Source organism: Orbicella franksi, chromosome 2 (assembly GCF_964199315.1).
Source record: "Orbicella franksi chromosome 2, jaOrbFran1.1, whole genome shotgun sequence".
In the NCBI taxonomy this organism is placed as follows: Eukaryota; Metazoa; Cnidaria; class Anthozoa; order Scleractinia; family Merulinidae; genus Orbicella; species Orbicella franksi.
In genome coordinates, this window is record NC_138146.1 from 35,143,633 (window position 1) to 35,162,734 (window position 19,102).

The 19,102-nt window shown below is 40.5% G+C and overlaps 1 protein-coding gene across 1 annotated transcript; it reads right to left on the reverse strand.

Annotated features, from left to right (window-relative positions):
• Positions 1 to 17,802, reverse strand: LOC145479554 (sushi domain-containing protein 2-like). The gene is made up of 15 exons (XM_081457949.1): positions 17,548 to 17,802; positions 14,525 to 14,818; positions 14,142 to 14,276; positions 13,424 to 13,586; positions 12,807 to 13,058; positions 12,140 to 12,386; positions 11,186 to 11,367; positions 9,358 to 9,514; positions 8,157 to 8,392; positions 7,456 to 7,667; positions 6,134 to 6,350; positions 5,431 to 5,556; positions 3,170 to 3,439; positions 2,758 to 2,934; positions 1 to 1,690 (listed from the first exon to the last, which is right to left on the reverse strand). Exons 1-15 carry the CDS (start codon positions 17,752 to 17,754, stop codon positions 1,389 to 1,391), a joined length of 3,177 nt encoding a protein of 1,058 aa, XP_081314075.1. The 5' UTR covers positions 17,755 to 17,802; the 3' UTR covers positions 1 to 1,388.
• Between the last annotated feature and the right edge of the window lie 1,300 nt (positions 17,803 to 19,102).

Below are 19,102 nucleotides of genomic sequence, written 5' to 3' on the forward strand. Positions count from 1 at the left end.
ATACCATATCACGGGGCATCCACTATCTCAATATTTTAGTGAAAGACAAAAATGTAATAAATAATAACAAAAGAAAGAGATTAAATTGCGGTTTTCATTAGCTAAGGAAGCATAATGGGAGCCCAAGAAATTTGGCAAAAACCTGAGCATTCACAACGATTCAAGCACATGTACAACGCAAAACCAGCAATTAAAGTGTTTAGATCCAAATCATCTGGTCACGTTTTCGGGGTTTATGCACTGTCCCATATCACTGCAATTGTTGTACTTGCAGCGGTCATGCTTGCTTGCTAGTGAAGCTAAGAGCGAGTTGAAGGCCTACTCTGAAGATCATGAGACTGAATTAAGTCTTACCTGGAAAGTGAATTTTATCAGGTTACCAAACAACACGGGTCATTTACAAGGAAATACACGCGGACATGCTCTGGGTGCATGCTTCAGAAATGTTCTTCTGGTTGAATTTATCTGTGAGCCAATATTAAAGGACTGCTCAGAAGGTGCTATTGTATCAAAGTGGACTTGGGGAGAGCAAATTCGTGCAATGCCAACGGTCAGCCTCGCATCAAGGCATAGCTAGTCCCGTCAAGAACAGATCAGAGCAGTGGCCTCCAAGGTTGTGTAATACTAGACAAGTGGTAACGTTTAATTAAGCCGTCTATTGATCAAAACTGCAATCATAACAAACGGGCTCAAGAAAAAAAATTACCTTCTCAATGACACTACTCAACTTAAAGTATCGAGAAAAATAAGAATTGGAATACATTAACAGTCAACTGTTAGAGGTCAGTTTATTGTGCGAGATCTCACCATCAGCGACTTTAAAACTACCTAAGCTTTTGCTACTGAAACTATATCTCAAAAACCGTCAATGTATTTATAGTTCGTGCAGTCAGCAATAGCACCTTGAAAAACAACTTGAATTTAAAGCTACGTTTAAGCTGAAAAATGCTGCTAGTTTTTAAAATGCGAGTAAATGCGAATATCATAAAACGTTTGATGAAATGATTTGATTAAACGCTTGATAAGCTAAAACGAATTATCAAAAATCATAAGCCTTTCGTTCTGGTTTCTTCCCCATACAAAATTGTTGATTAGTACTATACTAATATAGCTGCCTGTCTGAATGTAAGTTCCAGGAGGGGAGGGGAGCGGGTGGACACGAGCTGTAATTGTTGAAGTAAGCAGCATGAGTAATCCATTATTAGAATTATTAGAACAAGTAATTAATGTTACCTGAAATACAGAAAATAAGAACCGTGTAACAGTTTTTTCCTGTAGGTTTAAGCGATCCCAGGTAACAAAATAACTAAGTTGTAGATCTGTGTATTATTTTAAATTCACTTTTTTTCCGACAACCACTAATAAATCGGTAAAGTTTGAATCCATGACTATTCTCCTGATTGCATTTCTTTGATTGACCAAATCTCGTGACGTAAACCTTCTGATCTAAGATCACTTGATGATGTGTACGCCGGGTTGGTAAATGAAGCAAGGAAGACCAAGTCTGGTTTAGTCTCCTTTCCAGCTTGTGAAGCGGCCTGTTCTTTAGGACTCTGTTGACGATCTTTACGTCGGCCTTGAAGAAAACAGATGAGCAGAGCGATTGCTGCGACGACTGCGAACATGGCTGCAGCTGAAACAGCAGCGAAAATATACCATGGGACACGTGTGCTATTGGATATCTCTTCGTCTGTAAATCAAGAAACAGCTTTATTAGTGCGTTTAATTGAAATTGAAGAGGCCGTTGGCTACAGAAGTTCTTGCGCTTCTAGCCCTAGTATCTGTCTATAATATCACCATTATAGCCCTATTGAATTAAGTCCTGGACGGTCTTGTATTTAATACCAACAAAACGAAATGCTGAGGTCGGCAAAGTTGACAGCAAGACAGTTCACCATGAAGGATACACAGGAAGAGCGAGAACTCAGTAGCTGTCCGGTCGGCAATTTTTACAGTGCTAGAAAATGAGGCAAGTAATGTAATCATCATTGCACTTTTCTATCACTGACAGTAACAAGATAAGTCTGATCATACAGATGTTTGCATTCTAGCTAAGTAGATTGTAAACGTGAAGGTGAGCTGATATTTGATTTACAGAAAAAAAAACATCTTAGGGTTACGGTTAGTTTCTAAAAGAAACAGTAGTGTTGCAACGGTTGGTAAGTGAAACTCTTGGCGAAGTTTTATAGGTGATGAAGGGGAGTGCAGTAAAAGATTTACACTTCTAATGCACGAGCCTACAAGTGTAATTTGACCTGAGAATTTTTCAAATACGAGGTTTTGCTTAAATCCCTAATTGCTCTTAGACTATGTTTACACTTGGTGCCCGAGCACGTTCCCCTGGTATGATTCTAGCTGGACACTAAGGTGAAGACAATTGTTACCCAAAGTACTTACACCAGAATTCGCCCAATAGATGGTACTTGGGTACTTGGAGTACACATGTCTGAACGCAAGACTATTTTGTGCCGGTGCCCAGGCACCAGTGCTGGGGCACCAAGTGTAAACTCAGCCTTGCATTTATACGATTACTCGTTCATAACTGAGGAAGTTACGAACGCGCGCGCGTTGACTGGCACCGTAATGCAATTAATAACAACGATAAATTGGCCTGCTCTCAGCCAATCACAAAGAAGTAATTTTCTCAGTCGTGTAATAATCAACTAAATATAAGTTGATAAAGGTAAACTTACTCCTGTAGCGAGTTTGAAGGGAACTGACTACCTACTCAACATTTTACTCTTTAGAAATACTAACCTTTTGACTTACAGCTTGGTTTAGAGCCATTCCACTGTCCTTGGTTACACTGAATGACAGCAGGACCGTTAAGAAGGAACCCTTTATCACAGTAGAATTGGTAGACCATTCCTCCATCTTCAGAATCGTTTCTTTGCATTAAGCCATTCTGCAGTGTGCTGCCAATTGGTATACAGCCTGCAAGAAATTGTAATTGCGGAAAAAGTATTCAGTGTTTGTTTTTATGATTTCCCTAATTCGATGTTTAACAGTGGTAAAAATGCAGTCAATATGGCAAAGTGACATTCTAACGTGTGTTGTCAACGCACTTAAATAACAAGGGGCCTTTTCATCTGTGATGATATCACCAGTTTTGGACAGACCTACTCGGACTTACTCGCCTTAGGTCCCACTTAAGGATGGGCCTACTCACCTGCTGTTTCCGTTTCATTAACAACTGCAATGAAAGATTCCACAGCCTGCTTAGAGGCCATTCCAATGCTGACTCTTCCGGTGGTGAAAATATCAAAAAGACATTGCTTGTTATCAGCACACGCGTCACGAGCCTGCTTGCCCAGCGTTACATTATCAAATACCAAGTCATCCTTGTCCAAAAATATCGGCACGTACCCAGCATCAAAATAAGTCGAGTGATCCTCGCCTTCTTCGTAAATGAATAACGAATCATTAACAGATGTAGCCCCTATGAGAAGAATAAAAATGTCATTTAGAAAGTTTTGGAGAAACAAAAAAAAATTAGCATTCACTGAGTGACACCTGGGAATGATAAGGTATCGGCAATTACGCTGACTATTGCTCGGAAAACTCAGCAAGCATCACTGAAGAGTACATCGGGTATTCACGTACACTAGTCACGTACACGTTTGTAAATACCCCTTGGATGACTAACCGTAATCATTTAAACTAACTTAATCCAATTGTTTGAACCCAGTTGTGCTTTTTCAGTATGCTTGCAAAATATACATTTGAAAATACTAAATGAGCCTAATAGGCCTCCAAAGCGTGCCGCTAGCAGGTACCATTAGGTATTACAGGACACAAATTCGGCCCTAAACCCTGCCATATCAGATTAGTGACTTGATATCGCGGGAGATCAGGACAGCAGACATAGATCTGTTGGGCGGGCTAATTGTGAATTTCGTAACGTCGATGATCGTTAAAATTACTTCTGCTGGTTTACAAAGCTACTTGATTGATTTACTTTAGTACCGGAAGCATGCCAAACTCTTTAAAACTCCTGTTACAACAAATATCTAAAACTAAATGTTACGAAGACAGGGCGTTTCCCACGTGTGCCCCTAGATTGTGAAACAGTATTTCTTCAGACATTCGGAAATCGAACAGTGTTTGGGCATTTAAAGGTAAATTCTTGCTGTTTAGGCTGCTGTATCTACTGCTGGAGGGCCAGGTTCAACTTTGGTGCTGGGGCACACCAGGGCTGCTAAATTTTGCTTTCAAGACAGAACCCTCCTTAATTTGTTGGCCGTTCATAATAAGGTTATTTTCTGTAGCTCACTGATGCTTATTGCCCCGGGAATTTTCCCGTGTAGTTTTTCAATGTCTAATTCTTGATGAGCCCTAGAGTACCTATAAACCTTTAAAGCCAAGCTAAAAACTCACCTTTTCCGTCATGCATTTTTATCGTAGTTGTTTTTATTATTGTAAGTTTACTTTTAATTGTAATTTAAGCTTTTTAAAATCATTGTAAGTTTACTTTTAATTGTAATTTTAGCTTTTTAGCCTTTTATTCCGTTTTTAATCATTTGAACATTTCATGAAATTTTATAATAATAATAATTATTATTATTATTATTATTCTAATCATAACAATTATAATTTCCTCAAATTTGATTGGTTCATAAACTGGTGTATTTTGCTCTAATTAATCTGCAAAGTTGTAATCGGACAGTGTAATCGGACAGTTGGCTGTAATCGGACACCTGTAATCGGACAGTTATGTGAGCCAATCATTTTAAGTCCTCTCCTTTAAATCCACCAATCACGACATTGATTACAATCACTATAGTAACCAATTAAAGAGACTGACTGAAAAATTGTGGAGGTTTAGTTTCTAGTGACTGTTTTGAAAGAAACTTGACAGCCATTTTGCAAGCTATTCCCATATTCTTAATTATGATATTTAAAAATGACTATCAAAAGCTATTTTTCAAATTGTGGGAAATTGTAATGGTTATGATTAATTGGTAACAGGACATTGTGTCGTCCAATTCGGTCTGTGATCATACTCGTGATTAACAAATCGGACTCCCGCTTCGCGGTCGTCCGATTTTGTTAATCACTCGTATGATTACAGACCGAATTGGACTCCACTCAGTCCTATTACAATTATTTATTATTGTTATTATTATTATTATTATTATTATTATTATTATTATCATTATCACTATCACTATCACTATGACTATGACTATGACTATGACTATTACTATTACTATTACTTTTATTATTATTATTATTATTATTATTATTATTATTATTACTATTACAACTGGCACTATTTCTGTTTTCATTCCCCACATTCTGATTGTTTCCGTCTGTGGCGAGAAATATACCACCTCATGAACGCTTTAAGGTCATTTTTTTCGCTCTCGTATCTTTCACATACAAGTAGCGAGAACACTATTAGTACATGAATCGTCTTGCTAAGCTTACATAGCTGTCCAAAGTCGTAGTGAATTCTGCTATGGCTTGAATTGGTTTCCAGGAATTCTCCGTTAGGGAGCAGGAATTCTTTGTCTTGATCTCCATCCCAGAATCCTAGAAGGCCACTTGTGTTTCCTGAAAAATTATAGGGCTAGAAAATTAACGAAAGAGGAAGATTCTGGGGGCATGGCTGCATGCATTTACTCTAGCCGGCTAAACATGTGTAGCTGTGAGAGTGTTGGACCGATGGTGGCAAGAAGTTTCTCAGTACATCACAATTCACAGTATTTAAATTAAAGAACAAATGCACAGAATTCCAGACATATAGTTGGTGAGGTTCTGTATCCATCTATAATTCGACTAATTCTTACACGGCGTGGCATCTATTTCTCAAACTCATCAATAATTCATCAAGTTAAAACAAAGAAACTCACAACAGTGAAGGAGGTTTGGATACCCGGTCTTAAGCATAGATTTTGACGATTTTACTTCCCCGTTTACTCCTTAGTTTTTGTTTCAATTGAGAAGATATATCAAACTCTCGAAACAGTGTTTCATCGGCTATCCAACCACCTCGAATTTCGTCAAAAATACTCTGCTGCGTGTCGTATTTTCAACTCTCTTCTCAGTGTTTGGATATCCCGATGAAACACTGTCTCTCATAAAGAAATATTCAAGTGAAAGAAATATAGCAATAAAATGGGATACGCACCTTTAAACATTGGAGGTACCAGTAGAATCATTTGTAAAATTCCTTCAACTTCCTCAACCGTGACTGATATTCCAGAATCAAATATGGCAGAGTATTTAGGTGTGTTGTTGTATTTTAAAATAATGACGCCGTTAAAATCCATCATCAACTGTTCATCAAATTCCATCAGATTTCCATTCACCAACACTTCTATTTCGTTACGACCACTGATGTGGAGCTGAAAGGAAAAAAGTCCTCTGACATTTATTTTTCCGTAGCTTTTATTAAGTTAGCAGATTATAATACTATTTAAACTTGATAAGTAACATACCAAACACGAAAGACCGTGTTTGATCATATTTCCTAACTTCGAGAAGAGAGTTGAAAATACCAAGTACAGAGGAATATATTTGAAGAACTTCGAGGTGTTTGGAAATGTGGTCAAACACTCTCTTGATGAGTGTTTGATATAATATTATCTTCTCAATCAAAACTAAAACTAGAAAAGAGGAAACGGCGAAATAAAATCGTAAAAAATATATATACTAATTAAGATCAGATATTCAACAACCATCAGTGGCATGTCTTGATTTCCTTTGTTTAAACCTGATGAATTATTATTGAGTTTAAGAAAGAACAATCAAGAACATTCTTTAACGAAGTAAAGCACAAGTCAACGTAGGCACAGACAGAAAGAGTGATCAATTCAGCAATAAGTGGTAAAAATGGACAAGAGGGGGAAAATAGAGGTAAATGGGCAAGTGCTTTGCTTTCCGAGAATAGTAAGGCCATCATTTTCTCTTGGTAAATCTTATTGCTCCTAATAGCTAGCGTTAGTGATGTGCATGCACCAATAAACGAGCCGCATCTTGATGCAATATGCGACTCTCGCATCTGCGGGCTTCGCTACATAAAACTGGATATTTTCATAGCTTAATCTTAATCCTGGAGGGGAAGCAGGGATGACGCAGAGGTGAGAGCGCTCGCCCATCCCCCCTCCGCCACTATCGTCGCCCGGGTTCGATTCCGGCCCGGTGCCATATGTGGGTTGAGTTTGTTGCTGGTTCTCGCCTTGCTCCAAAGGTTTTTCTCCGGGATCTCCGGTTTTCTTCAGCCTCCACAAAAAAAGAACATCAAATTATTCGACCAGATTAGAGGACACGCATAAAAACCAGCTAGGCTGGCGGCTTCCTCTCTAAATATTGTAAATATTGTAAATTTTGCTACAATTAGGCTTATCAGCTATTCCAGTCCGAGAAGACGCACATTGCAACAGCACCCGTCTCAGCTAAAATAAATTTTTGTTCCTGACTGGTTAATTTTGGTACAGTACGGTATGTTACCTGCACGACATCTGAGCCGTTTTCCTTCATTGCGAACGCTTTATAAATTGTAGCACGGCTGTTGCTGCCATCTTCATTGATCAGAGGTTGCATTCGTCCTTGTAGTTGGAAATCAGAGCCCGCTACCTGGAGGATTTGGTACTCGCCGTATCCATTAAAGGTGTATTCCACTCCATCAAGTGTAATCATGTGAGGATCTCCGAATCCAGTGGCTATTTAACAAAAATGATATAACAAAAAAAAATCAGCGTTATATAGAGCGTCCAAGTTCATGGGTTCTACTCCTATTGGAGAAACGCAGGAGAATGTAGTAGCTTGAGTAGCTTGTGTCACTGATTTTTTGAGTGAGCGATACTTCGATCAACTGATAGATTGCTTGATTTCTTGACTGACTGTCCGACTGACTGACTGACTGACTGACTGACTGACTGACTGATTGACTGACTGACTGATTACTTGTTTGCTTGCTTGATTGCTTGCTTGCTTGCTTGCTTGCTTGACTGACTGACTGACTGATTGATTGATTGATTGATTGATTGATTGATTGATTGCCTGATCGACCAACCGACCGACCGACCGGCCTAACGACAGAACGACCAAACGATGAAAATAAAAATATATATATTAAGCTTCACAACAATATTCCCTTAAATTTCACCCGGTTTTTCTTGATGGGACAAGTCATGTTTATGATAGTATACCTGGTCTTGGAGGTTCGTAATTGGAGCCATCATCTGAAGGTCTTTTTTCAAAGTACTTTCCACAGTTGTCAGAAAACAGACAACAATCCAAATATGGCACAAGGTCATGAAAGAAATGAGAGAGGACTGGTACTCCCGCCTCAATATGAAAACGATCCAGTGATCCTCTGTTTGGCGAGCCAACCATCAAGTTTCCCTGACCAGTGTAGCAACATTGCTGTCCTGCACCTTGATTACTATGAATTCAAAATATATTCTGCTAGTGGGAAAGATCTTTTTATTCTGTTCTAGAATACATTACAATCCGCCTGTATAAAACCTGAAGTTCAGTTAAGCCAGTTAAGAGTACTAACTTCCTGTATAAGGAAGGATTTTTGCACAATCAACCTCTTTAATAAGTTACTGAGCTTCAAAGTCAAAGTCAAAGTCAAAGTCAAGTTCAAGGTCAATTTGTGTTGAGAAGAAGAGCAAATTGGTTCCAGGCAAACGAATGTTTTGTCAAGTGGTGCCAGTGGAGACCGTTTTTTTTGTTTTTTTGTTTTTTTCGTAGTTGTTGTTTTCTGAGACGGTGGGTGGAGGCTTTTAAGACTCACCCTTTGTAGCGTTCAGAAATGACAATGAAACGTGCAGGATATACATGTATAGCAGGTCCAAACATGTATCCCTTGAGGTGCATTACATGAAATAATGATAGCATTTGACTTAGAAATGATGTAGTTTTTGTTTTTCCAAACAGCCACCATCTTCATCCTTCATCTTGGTTCATGATTTTTACAAAAGGTCAGAAAACCACCACAATTCGTCCTAAAATAGTCAAAACCTATAAAGGAGGCTAATTTTCCGTTAGAAACTAAAATTTATTCTAAGAAAGAGAACATGCCTGCCAAAATACTGTTGCTATGGGAACATCGGCTTCCTTAAACAGTGACAGGGACCACATTAGTTGCCACTTTCAGCATACGTCACCGGGTTGAAGTTTCAAGCACTTCTAAAGTTACGAGGGCTCAAAGTGGGTTTGGAAACTCAAATCAGAGTGCCCCGTCTTGATGGGGTTAAAAAATCCCCAGCATTAATAGGGGTATTCATGTACCACTTTCAAGCTTCCAATGTGGTCCTAGTGTTGACCCATTTGCGCGGACATTCCCTGAAATAGCTCTACCCGACAATTTGTTTTTGTTCAGCCTTTGTTATTGTTGTTTACCTGGGTGTGTTCGTCCTAAAGCAGTGCGTGGCTTTATAATGATAACGCACACAGTGTTCCTCAGCATCAGGATTGCAATATTCATCCATCGTGAATCGCCCACGATCCGCCATTGCTTGCACAAGGGTTTGTGGGCATGGAAGCAGGGAAGGGTCATCTGACACGATAGAAAAAGAAGAACAGATGAATTCACTTAAGACGGAAACGTTACGTTTTGCTAAATATCAAACATTTTCCTAAGATATTTCTGTGTTCCCGGGGGCCCCTCCACACTAGTTCTGCGTTTTAAGTGTCTCCATTTATGTTAAGGGCAAACGAACATAGAAAGTATTCCCGGACACAATTCACTTTTTTAAACGCTGTCAAAGCCCTGACCCTTACCCCCACCCACGTTTAAATCTTGAAATCTACACAGAAGGTGTTATTTTGTGCGGTAAAAAACTAGAGCATCCTTCTTTCTCTTTCGGTGCTTTGTACGTGGATGTTCGGTTTTGTGTTGCCCATATTAAGAATATTAAGGAATAAGTGAAACAATAGGGCCATTTATACGAGAAAAACAAGCCATGGCTTACGTAAGACGCGAACTGAACCATTTATACGAGCGCGGCTTATATAAGACGCGAAGTGCTCGTATAAATGGTTCACGGCTTATTCGTGACTGATGCCTCGCTTTTGTGTTGGTTGTCATAGCAATCGCGGAATTGCGCTCGAGCGAACGCGGGAAAAACTTGCGCTTGCGCACAGGGAGCCCTCAGATCCGTTTAGAATATGAATAAAAGATTAACCTACCTTTATCGCGCGTGTTTTGTGTTGTGTGGCAGCCATTTTGAATTTTTATTACGCGGTCTGCTAGTGCGAAGTCTGGAACCGAAATTACGGAAGTCTGGGACGAGCGGGAAAATTACCGAATTCTCGGAGGTAGCCGATCACTCCCCGAGGATAATAAAGTGACAAGTGTCATTTTCTTAGACCTCCGAGCAGGCTCCGAGCGATTTTCTTAATTTCGGTTCCAGACCTCGCACTAGTAGACAGCGCGCGTGTTAAAAATTAAAAATGGCCGCCACAGAACACAAAACACGCGCGACAAAGGTAGGTTAATCTTTTATTCATATTCTAAACGGATGTGAGGGCTCCCTGTTCTTGCGCATTGTGAGTTCGCGTCTTAAGTAAGCCGCAAACAAGCCGCGATACCATTTATACGAGTGGCTTCGCGTCTTATATAAGCCGCGGCTTGTTTAAGCCGAGCTCAAAACCCTCCTCTTACACAAGCCGCGGCTTATGTTATCCGCGGCTTAGGTAAGACGTGAACTGGCTAAAATGTACCTTTTATACGGCAAGTTCGCGTCTTAATTAATCCGCGGCTTGTATAAGCCGCGGATTATTTTTCTCGTATAAATGACCCTAATATAATACGGCTAGAGAAAGCATATATTCAAAATACGGTTAAGCTAATTATAAGTACTGTTTTCGGCTAAAGTGCAAGTAATTAAATAAGTACCATATTACTATAAGTGTAAACACCGTTTATTTGCATTGTTTAGTGGGGCAACTGTAATTAGTGTACGTGTAGGTTATTGTAATTCTATTACTGTAAGTAGTAAAATAAATACGCTAAATACAAGCGCCTGTACCCTGAGCAATAAGTTAACATGCTTCAAATCAAAAACTGTATTTACAAAGGCAGAAATCAGTTTATTTTTGGTTTACACGTGGTTGAATGCGAACTTTGTAAGCATGCACAGTAGTCTCTTAAGAAACATCACTTCTTTATGGTCATACAAGCGGGTTTATAATCACGGTTATAGGGATTTGAAATTATGTGTTTTACCTAAATATATCTTTGGGTGAGGCTGATTTCTGTACCAGTGCTTGCATCGTTCTTTGCCAAACTCATAACTGATCCAGGAGAACAAATCGCTCCAGATCCACTCGGCCGGGGAATTACCGCTACTGTGTCCAGTTTTTTTCACCATCACTAGTGTAATGAAACGGCCGTCCCCAACAGCAGCCCTGAAAAATATTGATCTAAACCATGCTAAAAGAAACAAAAATTACGATGCAAATAAATTTTAAAAAACTGTGTCGATTTAAATCTTCAAGTAGTTATGTTCTCCGTTCATCTACCCTTGCCTCCGTCGCACCGGTTTGAGAGAGCCAAGAAATATTGCATTTTGCATTTAATGTCGTTTTGTGCGTCGTCAACATTGTTTTTTTTTTTCTCTCAAGTCTCCCATGCGGAAAGGTAGGGGGATGGAACTGCCCAAAATATTTGGCAGTGGTGTACGGTACCTTTCTTGACACCTCTACCCTGTTTCAGGCCAAAATCTTTGATTTTTCATATCCTTTTTTATACCTGCCCAAAATCGATACCATATTTAATTTCAGACCGCCAACATCTATGCGCGTCTCTAACGCGTACCTCAACCAACCAAGAATGCCTACTGTTTGCGTTTGAGAAGGGCGTCATATTTCTGATGTTTATGGCCAAATATATTAGTTTCACTAACAGACATCTGCAAATCTCATAAGGAGAGGAAATTTTTATTTTTAGAATATGTCAACGTCACATGAAAACCGGCAGACTAACCTTAAATTTTTACCTATATAGCTCATAAAAGGGAGTGCCCCTTCCCTCCCCCTCCCCCTCCCGTCCAGGATAAGCTAACCTCGCAACAAATAGACACCAGTACTGACTAATTGAAGCCCCATTTCCAGCTTGAGGAGCAAGCTACGTAATTTAGCATGGCTTCGTTTAACAGGGGCAACAACTTAAATATCTCACCCTTGACCTTTTCCTTTTGGTACAATAAACTGGCCCTCTCCTGTGTTAGCCTGCTCTGCCACCAAAGTAAACATACTGTCAAAAACCACGTCGCTAGTTCTCATGGAAAAACGTGCTAATTGGACAGACACTTTCTGATTTTCACTTCCAAGCTGACCTGGATCCCATGTGATCTGCAATCGATTCTGTTCTTGCCACATGTTTTCGAACAGCCTGACAACACGAGGCGTGAACCTTTTGATGTTTACTGCAAGAAATAACGACTTGGTGTAGTGTAAGAAGGTTACTCTTAGAGTTTTCAGCCTTCTCTTTCTATAGTAAGAACATACAGATTCTCTCTCTACAACCCCGCACCTTTGTCCCTGGATGGGATGTGAGCTTATACAGGCTACCCCAGTCAGGTAAGACGGACAATTCATTAGTGCCAAGGAACGCACCAAACCAACATCCTGCGAAGTCCAGCACCCCAACATGAAGTCATCAGCCATGTACAAGCTGCACACCATTGACTTACAGACTTAAGACTCTTGCTCAGCAAAGGAGCATATCCTTGCGTTTATATTTAGTCGTTTGTATCTATTTAGGGAATATGCATGACCCAAGAGCGTAAGGTGGGTGACACATTATGATCGTAGATTACTCTAGCCTTAATTTACTATAATCTTACCAATTGTAATAACTGCTTGAAAATCAAAACTCGTTCCCCCATTGACTGACATTTTAAGTGCCAACCTGCCTGTAACGTAAAGCATGGGCACGGTACAGGATGCCCGGATATTGCTAATATAACTTCCGTTGCTTCTTTTCCCGCCAGCAAATTCACAGACGATTACATCCGATGGTTGGTAGCAGGGTCCAGCTATAAAAAGGTTATCACCACCAAGCATAATTCCCGTACGAGGTGAAACCACGAGCGAACCTAGAAAAATGATTAAGTAGTCTCGGCCAGTTGTTTCAATTATTTTAAAACGAGTCATTCTCGCTGACCTAAGCCTAGCCAGGCAAGACGAAGCATGAAATGAGTGTTCTCGGCTAAATACGATTCGGCTTCCATAATCTTCTTTCATTGACATGTAGAAGTGGAGGTCCATACCCCTGATAGCTAAACTTTAGTATCGTCTGAGCGAACAAAACTGTTGCGTTTGTTCACCCATAATTCAATTGAATCATTCTGCGTTCTTTTGTCGATGATTGAAAGCCGTTCTGTTATTGTGTTGTTATAATTTTGGTTAAATTAGGTGCCGTTTGGATGAATTCAGAGCATACTGAAAGAATAGCTCTTACCTTTCGTGTTGCAGCCACCAGCCTCGATTTTCGCACTGTCGATACGGAACATCCACCGACCGGGATTTCCCACATTAGACTGTGTAGGTAGGTTAATAACTTGATGAGTACGAGACCCAGGGATACTAAAAAATCGTCTACCGTCACCAGCGTTAAAGCCCGCCTGTCAAAAAAGGGCCACTCATCAATTAATACATGATTGACTAATTGACGGTTGGTTGGTAGAACGGTCAGTCCATCGATCAGGCTATAGGTCGCTTGGTCGGTGAGTCGATCATTTGTTTGGTTGATCGGTCTGTCAGTGAGTCGATGATCGGTTGGAATTGGGTGGTCGGTCTAATTTGTTCAATGGCCGGTCGAATTGGGTCCGGTCGTTCGGCCGCTTGGTTGGTTGATCAGGCAGTTGGGTTGTCGATCGTCGTTTGATCGTTGGGTTGGCTGGCAGTGTTCCTGATTACGCGTTCCTGCTACGAAGATCACCCCTTTCTCAAACTTTCAAAGGTTGTGTAAGTCTGCACTAGCACCAAAGCGCCTCACGACGCTATGGTTCTAAACTGACAACATCAACCAACTGACCAACTAACCAACCAAACCAAACGATCAAGTGAGCCACGGGCTGAACGTGTCTCGATTCAACCGGCCGAAGGACAAAACTTGGCAATCATAATGATAGGGAACCTTACCATCCCCCGCGAGCTACAGAGCAATTTGACTGTACCTGTGCCGGGGTACCTCCGAGTCCAGTTTCATTTCCTGAGCTGGCCGTACCAGTTGTCCAAGTGATTTTGTTGTAATTAAAAGTTACAAAAGAATGCCTTCCATTCGAAATTAGGACCGCCTGGAAAGTGTTCCTCTGAAATTTAAAGAAGGAGAACTGTTTTAACGACTCGAGTAAAATGGTATAACAAATCATGATTGTTTTCGACCCTTAAGGAAACTAGTCATGTTTTATTTAACAGGGAGTATCTTGCAAAAAATGAACTTACTGGGCCAACATCCAGCCATCTTGGCTTCTCAATAACACATGTATCTATTAATATTGCTGAGACAGACTACTTGAATAAATGGAGATACATAACGTATATAGCTTAGTCGGCTTACCTTACTTGTATAATTCCCACTAGCGCCATAGAAAGCCACATCGTGCCACGTGGCTATTAATAACCAGGTGGCTTTGAACTTTCTTTGGTCCACAAATGTAGCAGTCACATCGTTAGTTGCTTGCTGCAGGAGGTTAAGATCTGTGGTCTCTCTGTAGAACACATCTCCTCCTTTTCGTGTGTCAACGTCGGCCCAAAATGGCGCCACTAGCCGACGATTATCGCCTAGAGGAAAAGCATCTGGTGTGTATTGTGAGACTTGCACCAGGAAAGAAATAACACCATTGGTGTTGACCTGCAATTTCAATAAACACCAGGAAGAAATATGATATAGCACATCATCAAGTTGTAACAACATTAACATTAAGCAGGAGGCATTCGTCCTAATCGGACGGTGGTGGGAGGAGGGGGCGCTGAAATACACCGCGTAAAGTTAAAGTTCCGTAGTACTAAGATTAGACGAATTATGCCTTTCTTGGTATACACACTTGCCTGAGGGCTCGTTTCATTTAACAAATAAAGAAGCCTAAGCCGTGTATTACACTGTAATAAAACATGACAGGCATTTGAGAACACGAGGGAAATATACATTTCTCGAGTGTTCTCAATTGTCCAGAGTGTTTTATCACAGTGTAATACACGGCTTAGGCTTCGTCATTTGCTTTATGATATAGAGGTAATGTGGCGAAAAACAATGAAACTCGCTTTTTCTATGTTTATACTCTGATAAAACGTGGGTTTTGACCAATCAGAGCGCGCGCAGGGTCCTATCTATATAATAAAGACCGATAAAGTGCAAGTAACTCGTGGGATATTCCTTGGTATGCCACTCGAAAGCGTTGCATAACTAGTATTAACCCGGCGTCTAATCCATCTCAACATTATTTGGGAAGTTACGTAACGCAACTCTTGTCCCGAGGGCTTCTGAATTGGAAGGGCGCGTGATTGAATGCACCTCGCGTTTTGCGTGACATATAAGATAACGACAGCGAGAACATTGAAGCGTGTCACCTTTGTTCCGTTTCCATGGCAACTCAGGTTTGACAGTCTGTTCCACACAAACTGAGAGTTTTGCCGATAATCATGGTCTCTTCATATGACCCTGGTATAAACTGAACCGGCCCAGTAAGTGGGACAAATGTTGTTTTCTGTTCACGATATGGGAAATTCGGTTACCGAGATGTGAAAAAGGCACAAGCCAAGTTTGGACACAAAATTTAAGAAGGAAGACAAAAAAGCTTCCTAGTAAAATTTCATTTTCACGCCAAAACAAGACTATTGGATTGGTCCCAGCAAGCTGGCTGGAGCGTTCATATGGAAATCATTTTCCGCTCGTCTGCCGAGATCTCAGTCGCAGCCTGAAACCGAGAGCTTGATAATCGGTCTCCTCATACCGTCTTCTCTTACCAAAGAATCGATTTTACTTGACAAAACTAGATCTCGGAAGCCTTGCAAGCCCCGTTGACTGGTCTTATATCCCATTATCTGGGCTCATGTCAAAAGGCATAATATTTAACTTGTTGAGTCAGTTATCCGAGTTGAAGGTTTTGAAATTGCAATGGTCATTTCAGCCAGCGAGAGAGACTCTCATGATGTACTGGCGTGATGGACACATGGCAGCTGCAACCCTTTTGGCAGCTTTGCAGCGTTAAGTTTCGAGAAGTTATTTTGGTGATAAGGAAGAGGGCACTTTTTTCTTCTTTTTTTATCATCGACAACCCCGTCCAACGGCAACAACGTTGAACATGGTCATTGTACTTCATAATCATGATTTGAAATCAACAGTACGGTACCCAAAAGAATCTAATGCATCTTTCTGCCACAAGTATTCAAGTCTCATGAAATTTAACCCCGTTCTTCCACCGGCGGAAGTCATAGCAGAGGATTTTAATTGAAATACATTAAAAACCCAGGAACAATGTTCTGTTCGCACATATTTTAACTTGAAGCTCCCACGTCATGCATTACAAAAAAGGAATGTGTTAAGAAGTTCTAGATATAAATCCTTCTGACTTGATATATGTATCTTAACACACTCGTTTCAATAATGTTTTTTTGATCTATGTGAACGTCATGTAATTTGTTTGTTTAGTTCACCGCATCAAAATTGTTTCGTTCGGGAAAGAACGTGCGTTATTTTGAGCTCGCGCGTGCTTAAGAGGCCCTGCGCCTAAGAAACGACCTATGATTTCCGGCTAAAAAATAAAATCGGCTGATTTTTATCTCCCAAGCAGAGGTTACCGAATACTATTTAAAAATGAATATCTTTTGTTTCAGTTTCGCTTTAAACCAAAAATATTGAGCCGCAAACTTTTCCCGTCTGATAGCAACAAAATCAGGCCGAAAATAAGCCTCCGCGAAAAACTGTTCAGAAATTACTATCGCAACGCAAAATAATGAGAAAACTACACAGTGTTGAAGGGCCTCGTAGGGCCTCTTAAATATGCATGAATCATCGCTGTTAACGTATTTTCATATTCTATCAGTCTTTCGCAATCAGCGTCCTTGTAACAGTTACCAGAGATTTTAGCTGTAGTTTCGTTTTGCTGTAACTCTCTTGAGCCACCGGGTAAGTGTTAGCCAACAGGCGTCGAACTGCTTATGTTTCTTTCGTTTAGTTTCTTGTTACGTTTGGTCATGCCTTTGTATATGTTTCTAGGTTTCGAAGTAATATCCGACGAATGGAATTAATTTGTTGTGACTAAAGCGTCGACTGATACTTTGATAACGGTAAATTGTACAGCGAGCGAAACAAAAATGTTGTTGAGTTGTCCTTCCACAGAATTACTGCTTTCAAATGAAAGTTACAAGATGCCCCGTTCTTGATTCGCACAAGTTTCCGGGCTGATCTAGCTGGGGTGAAAGCTCGTGTCTGAGGGTATTGAGCTACATTGCTCAGTTCGAATCGCGGACATTTTCCACGCCAACGGGTACAGACGTTGTTTATAATAAGTTCTGGCTGCCCTTACTTTTTCGATGCCAACTTACGGTACACGTATAGTAAAATAAAGATTGTCTACTTACAAAGAGGGAATTGTGATTCTGGTCGAAAAAAGGAAATTGAATCGAAATCGGCACTGTCCCAGAGCTCTGGTCGTCATTTTGTGGAAGAACCTGATCGCCTTCACTCTGTCCAAACGGATAAAAATTCGGAAGTACTGCAGCCTCCGAAGTTAGGATTTCATCACAGGCGAGAAACAGAAGCGGCGAAAGTATCACAACAATCTTCATGTTTAGCCAGAGTGTGTTGTGATCTGCGTGAAATCTGAATTTAGCATGGTCAGGGGTCACCTGAATTCCATCGAAATGTAATTGTACCCATGATTCGTATCCCGCGAGTAGACGGCTTATTGACAAGATACTTTCATTGAATAATGATCTTGTGACCCGAGACATGGATCAATGGAGGGGGATTAGAAATGGAATTATTTTCCACTCGAAAACAAAATTGCAAGAATCCGCTGCGGCGGAGGTATTTTACCAAAGAGAAAGGAACTTTGCCGGATTGCAGGGTAAATGGGGAAATTTTAAAATCTCAGTCATTTGTGTAGGTGAATCACGTTTTATTCCAGACTGAACGGCCTGGCTACTCATAGTACCTTACCCTTCCTATCTCTCCTCTGTCCCCCTCTCCCCTCCCCACCCCCCTCCCACACCTGATATAGATCCATTTTGTAGGTTAGCTTTCATTTTTCGGTTGTACGATTTTAAATAGCGTGATAATTGAGATTGTTCAACTTGCAATTTGCAGCAAGAGATTATGATCATTTTCTCAGTCTTGTTTGTAGTCAGAGTTATTTCATCTGTTTTCGCTGTGTTCGTTCTTCATATTGACTACGTTTCCGCACAATTCGCGGAATGGCCGCCCTTTGGATAATGGCCAAGCACGGTGATAGTCTCCCTAAACACTTCTTGACTTCCTAGATCCAAAATGAAACCAAATCATTATAGAATCAGTGCACAAACAGGGAAGTTAACAATCCAGGGGACAATGTTTCCTTGTTTGCACTTGGTATGCGGACGTAATGTGCAACACGAAAGCCATTTTTCTTCATAACGGTCGTGGACCTTCCAACATAAATCTTGACATTTCTGTTTGCTCCTTTAATGTTTTCCGGACTTCGAAACCATTCCGCACTATCAACAATGGTTTTAGCAGCATGAATCCATAGCAATAGTTTGGACGAAGACTCGTTTTGAAACAGAGGCACAAGCGAACTCGGAAATGGCCTATGACATTTACTGATTTTGGATTGGATTAGTTCCGAAAAGGAACATTACTAGTGAGTGACACTCGATAGCCTGAGTGAATGTACATTGTGTTCGTTGGTTAATAAGGGAAGAGAGAAGGAAGGAGTTCGGATTTTGTGATTTGTCTCTTGACTGCAATACTATTGTCATTCACATGCATCTCAAGCTTTTATTTTCATTACATGGAACTCGTTCGTAAGTATATTTACTAACTCGAAGGTGTTTTTAAAACCTCAGGCTAATAACTGAGTTAGCTTCCAGCGTGCTTATCCAGCTTTGCCTTTTCCAACAATCTGCGCCAATAACAAGGTTAATGCTTTTTGTTTGT

Coding starts and splice junctions, on each gene's coding strand:
- LOC145479554 (XM_081457949.1), bottom strand. CDS start 17,754: ATGAAGATTGTTGTGATACTTTCGCCGCTTCTGTTTCTCGCCTGTGAT. Junction 13,587..14,141: donor TCGGAGGTACCCCGGCACAG/GTACAGTCAAAT, acceptor CTTTTTTGACAG/GCGGGCTTTAACGCTGGTGA. Junction 11,368..12,139: donor CCAAAAGGAAAAGGTCAAGG/GTGAGATATTTA, acceptor AATATTTTTCAG/GGCTGCTGTTGGGGACGGCC.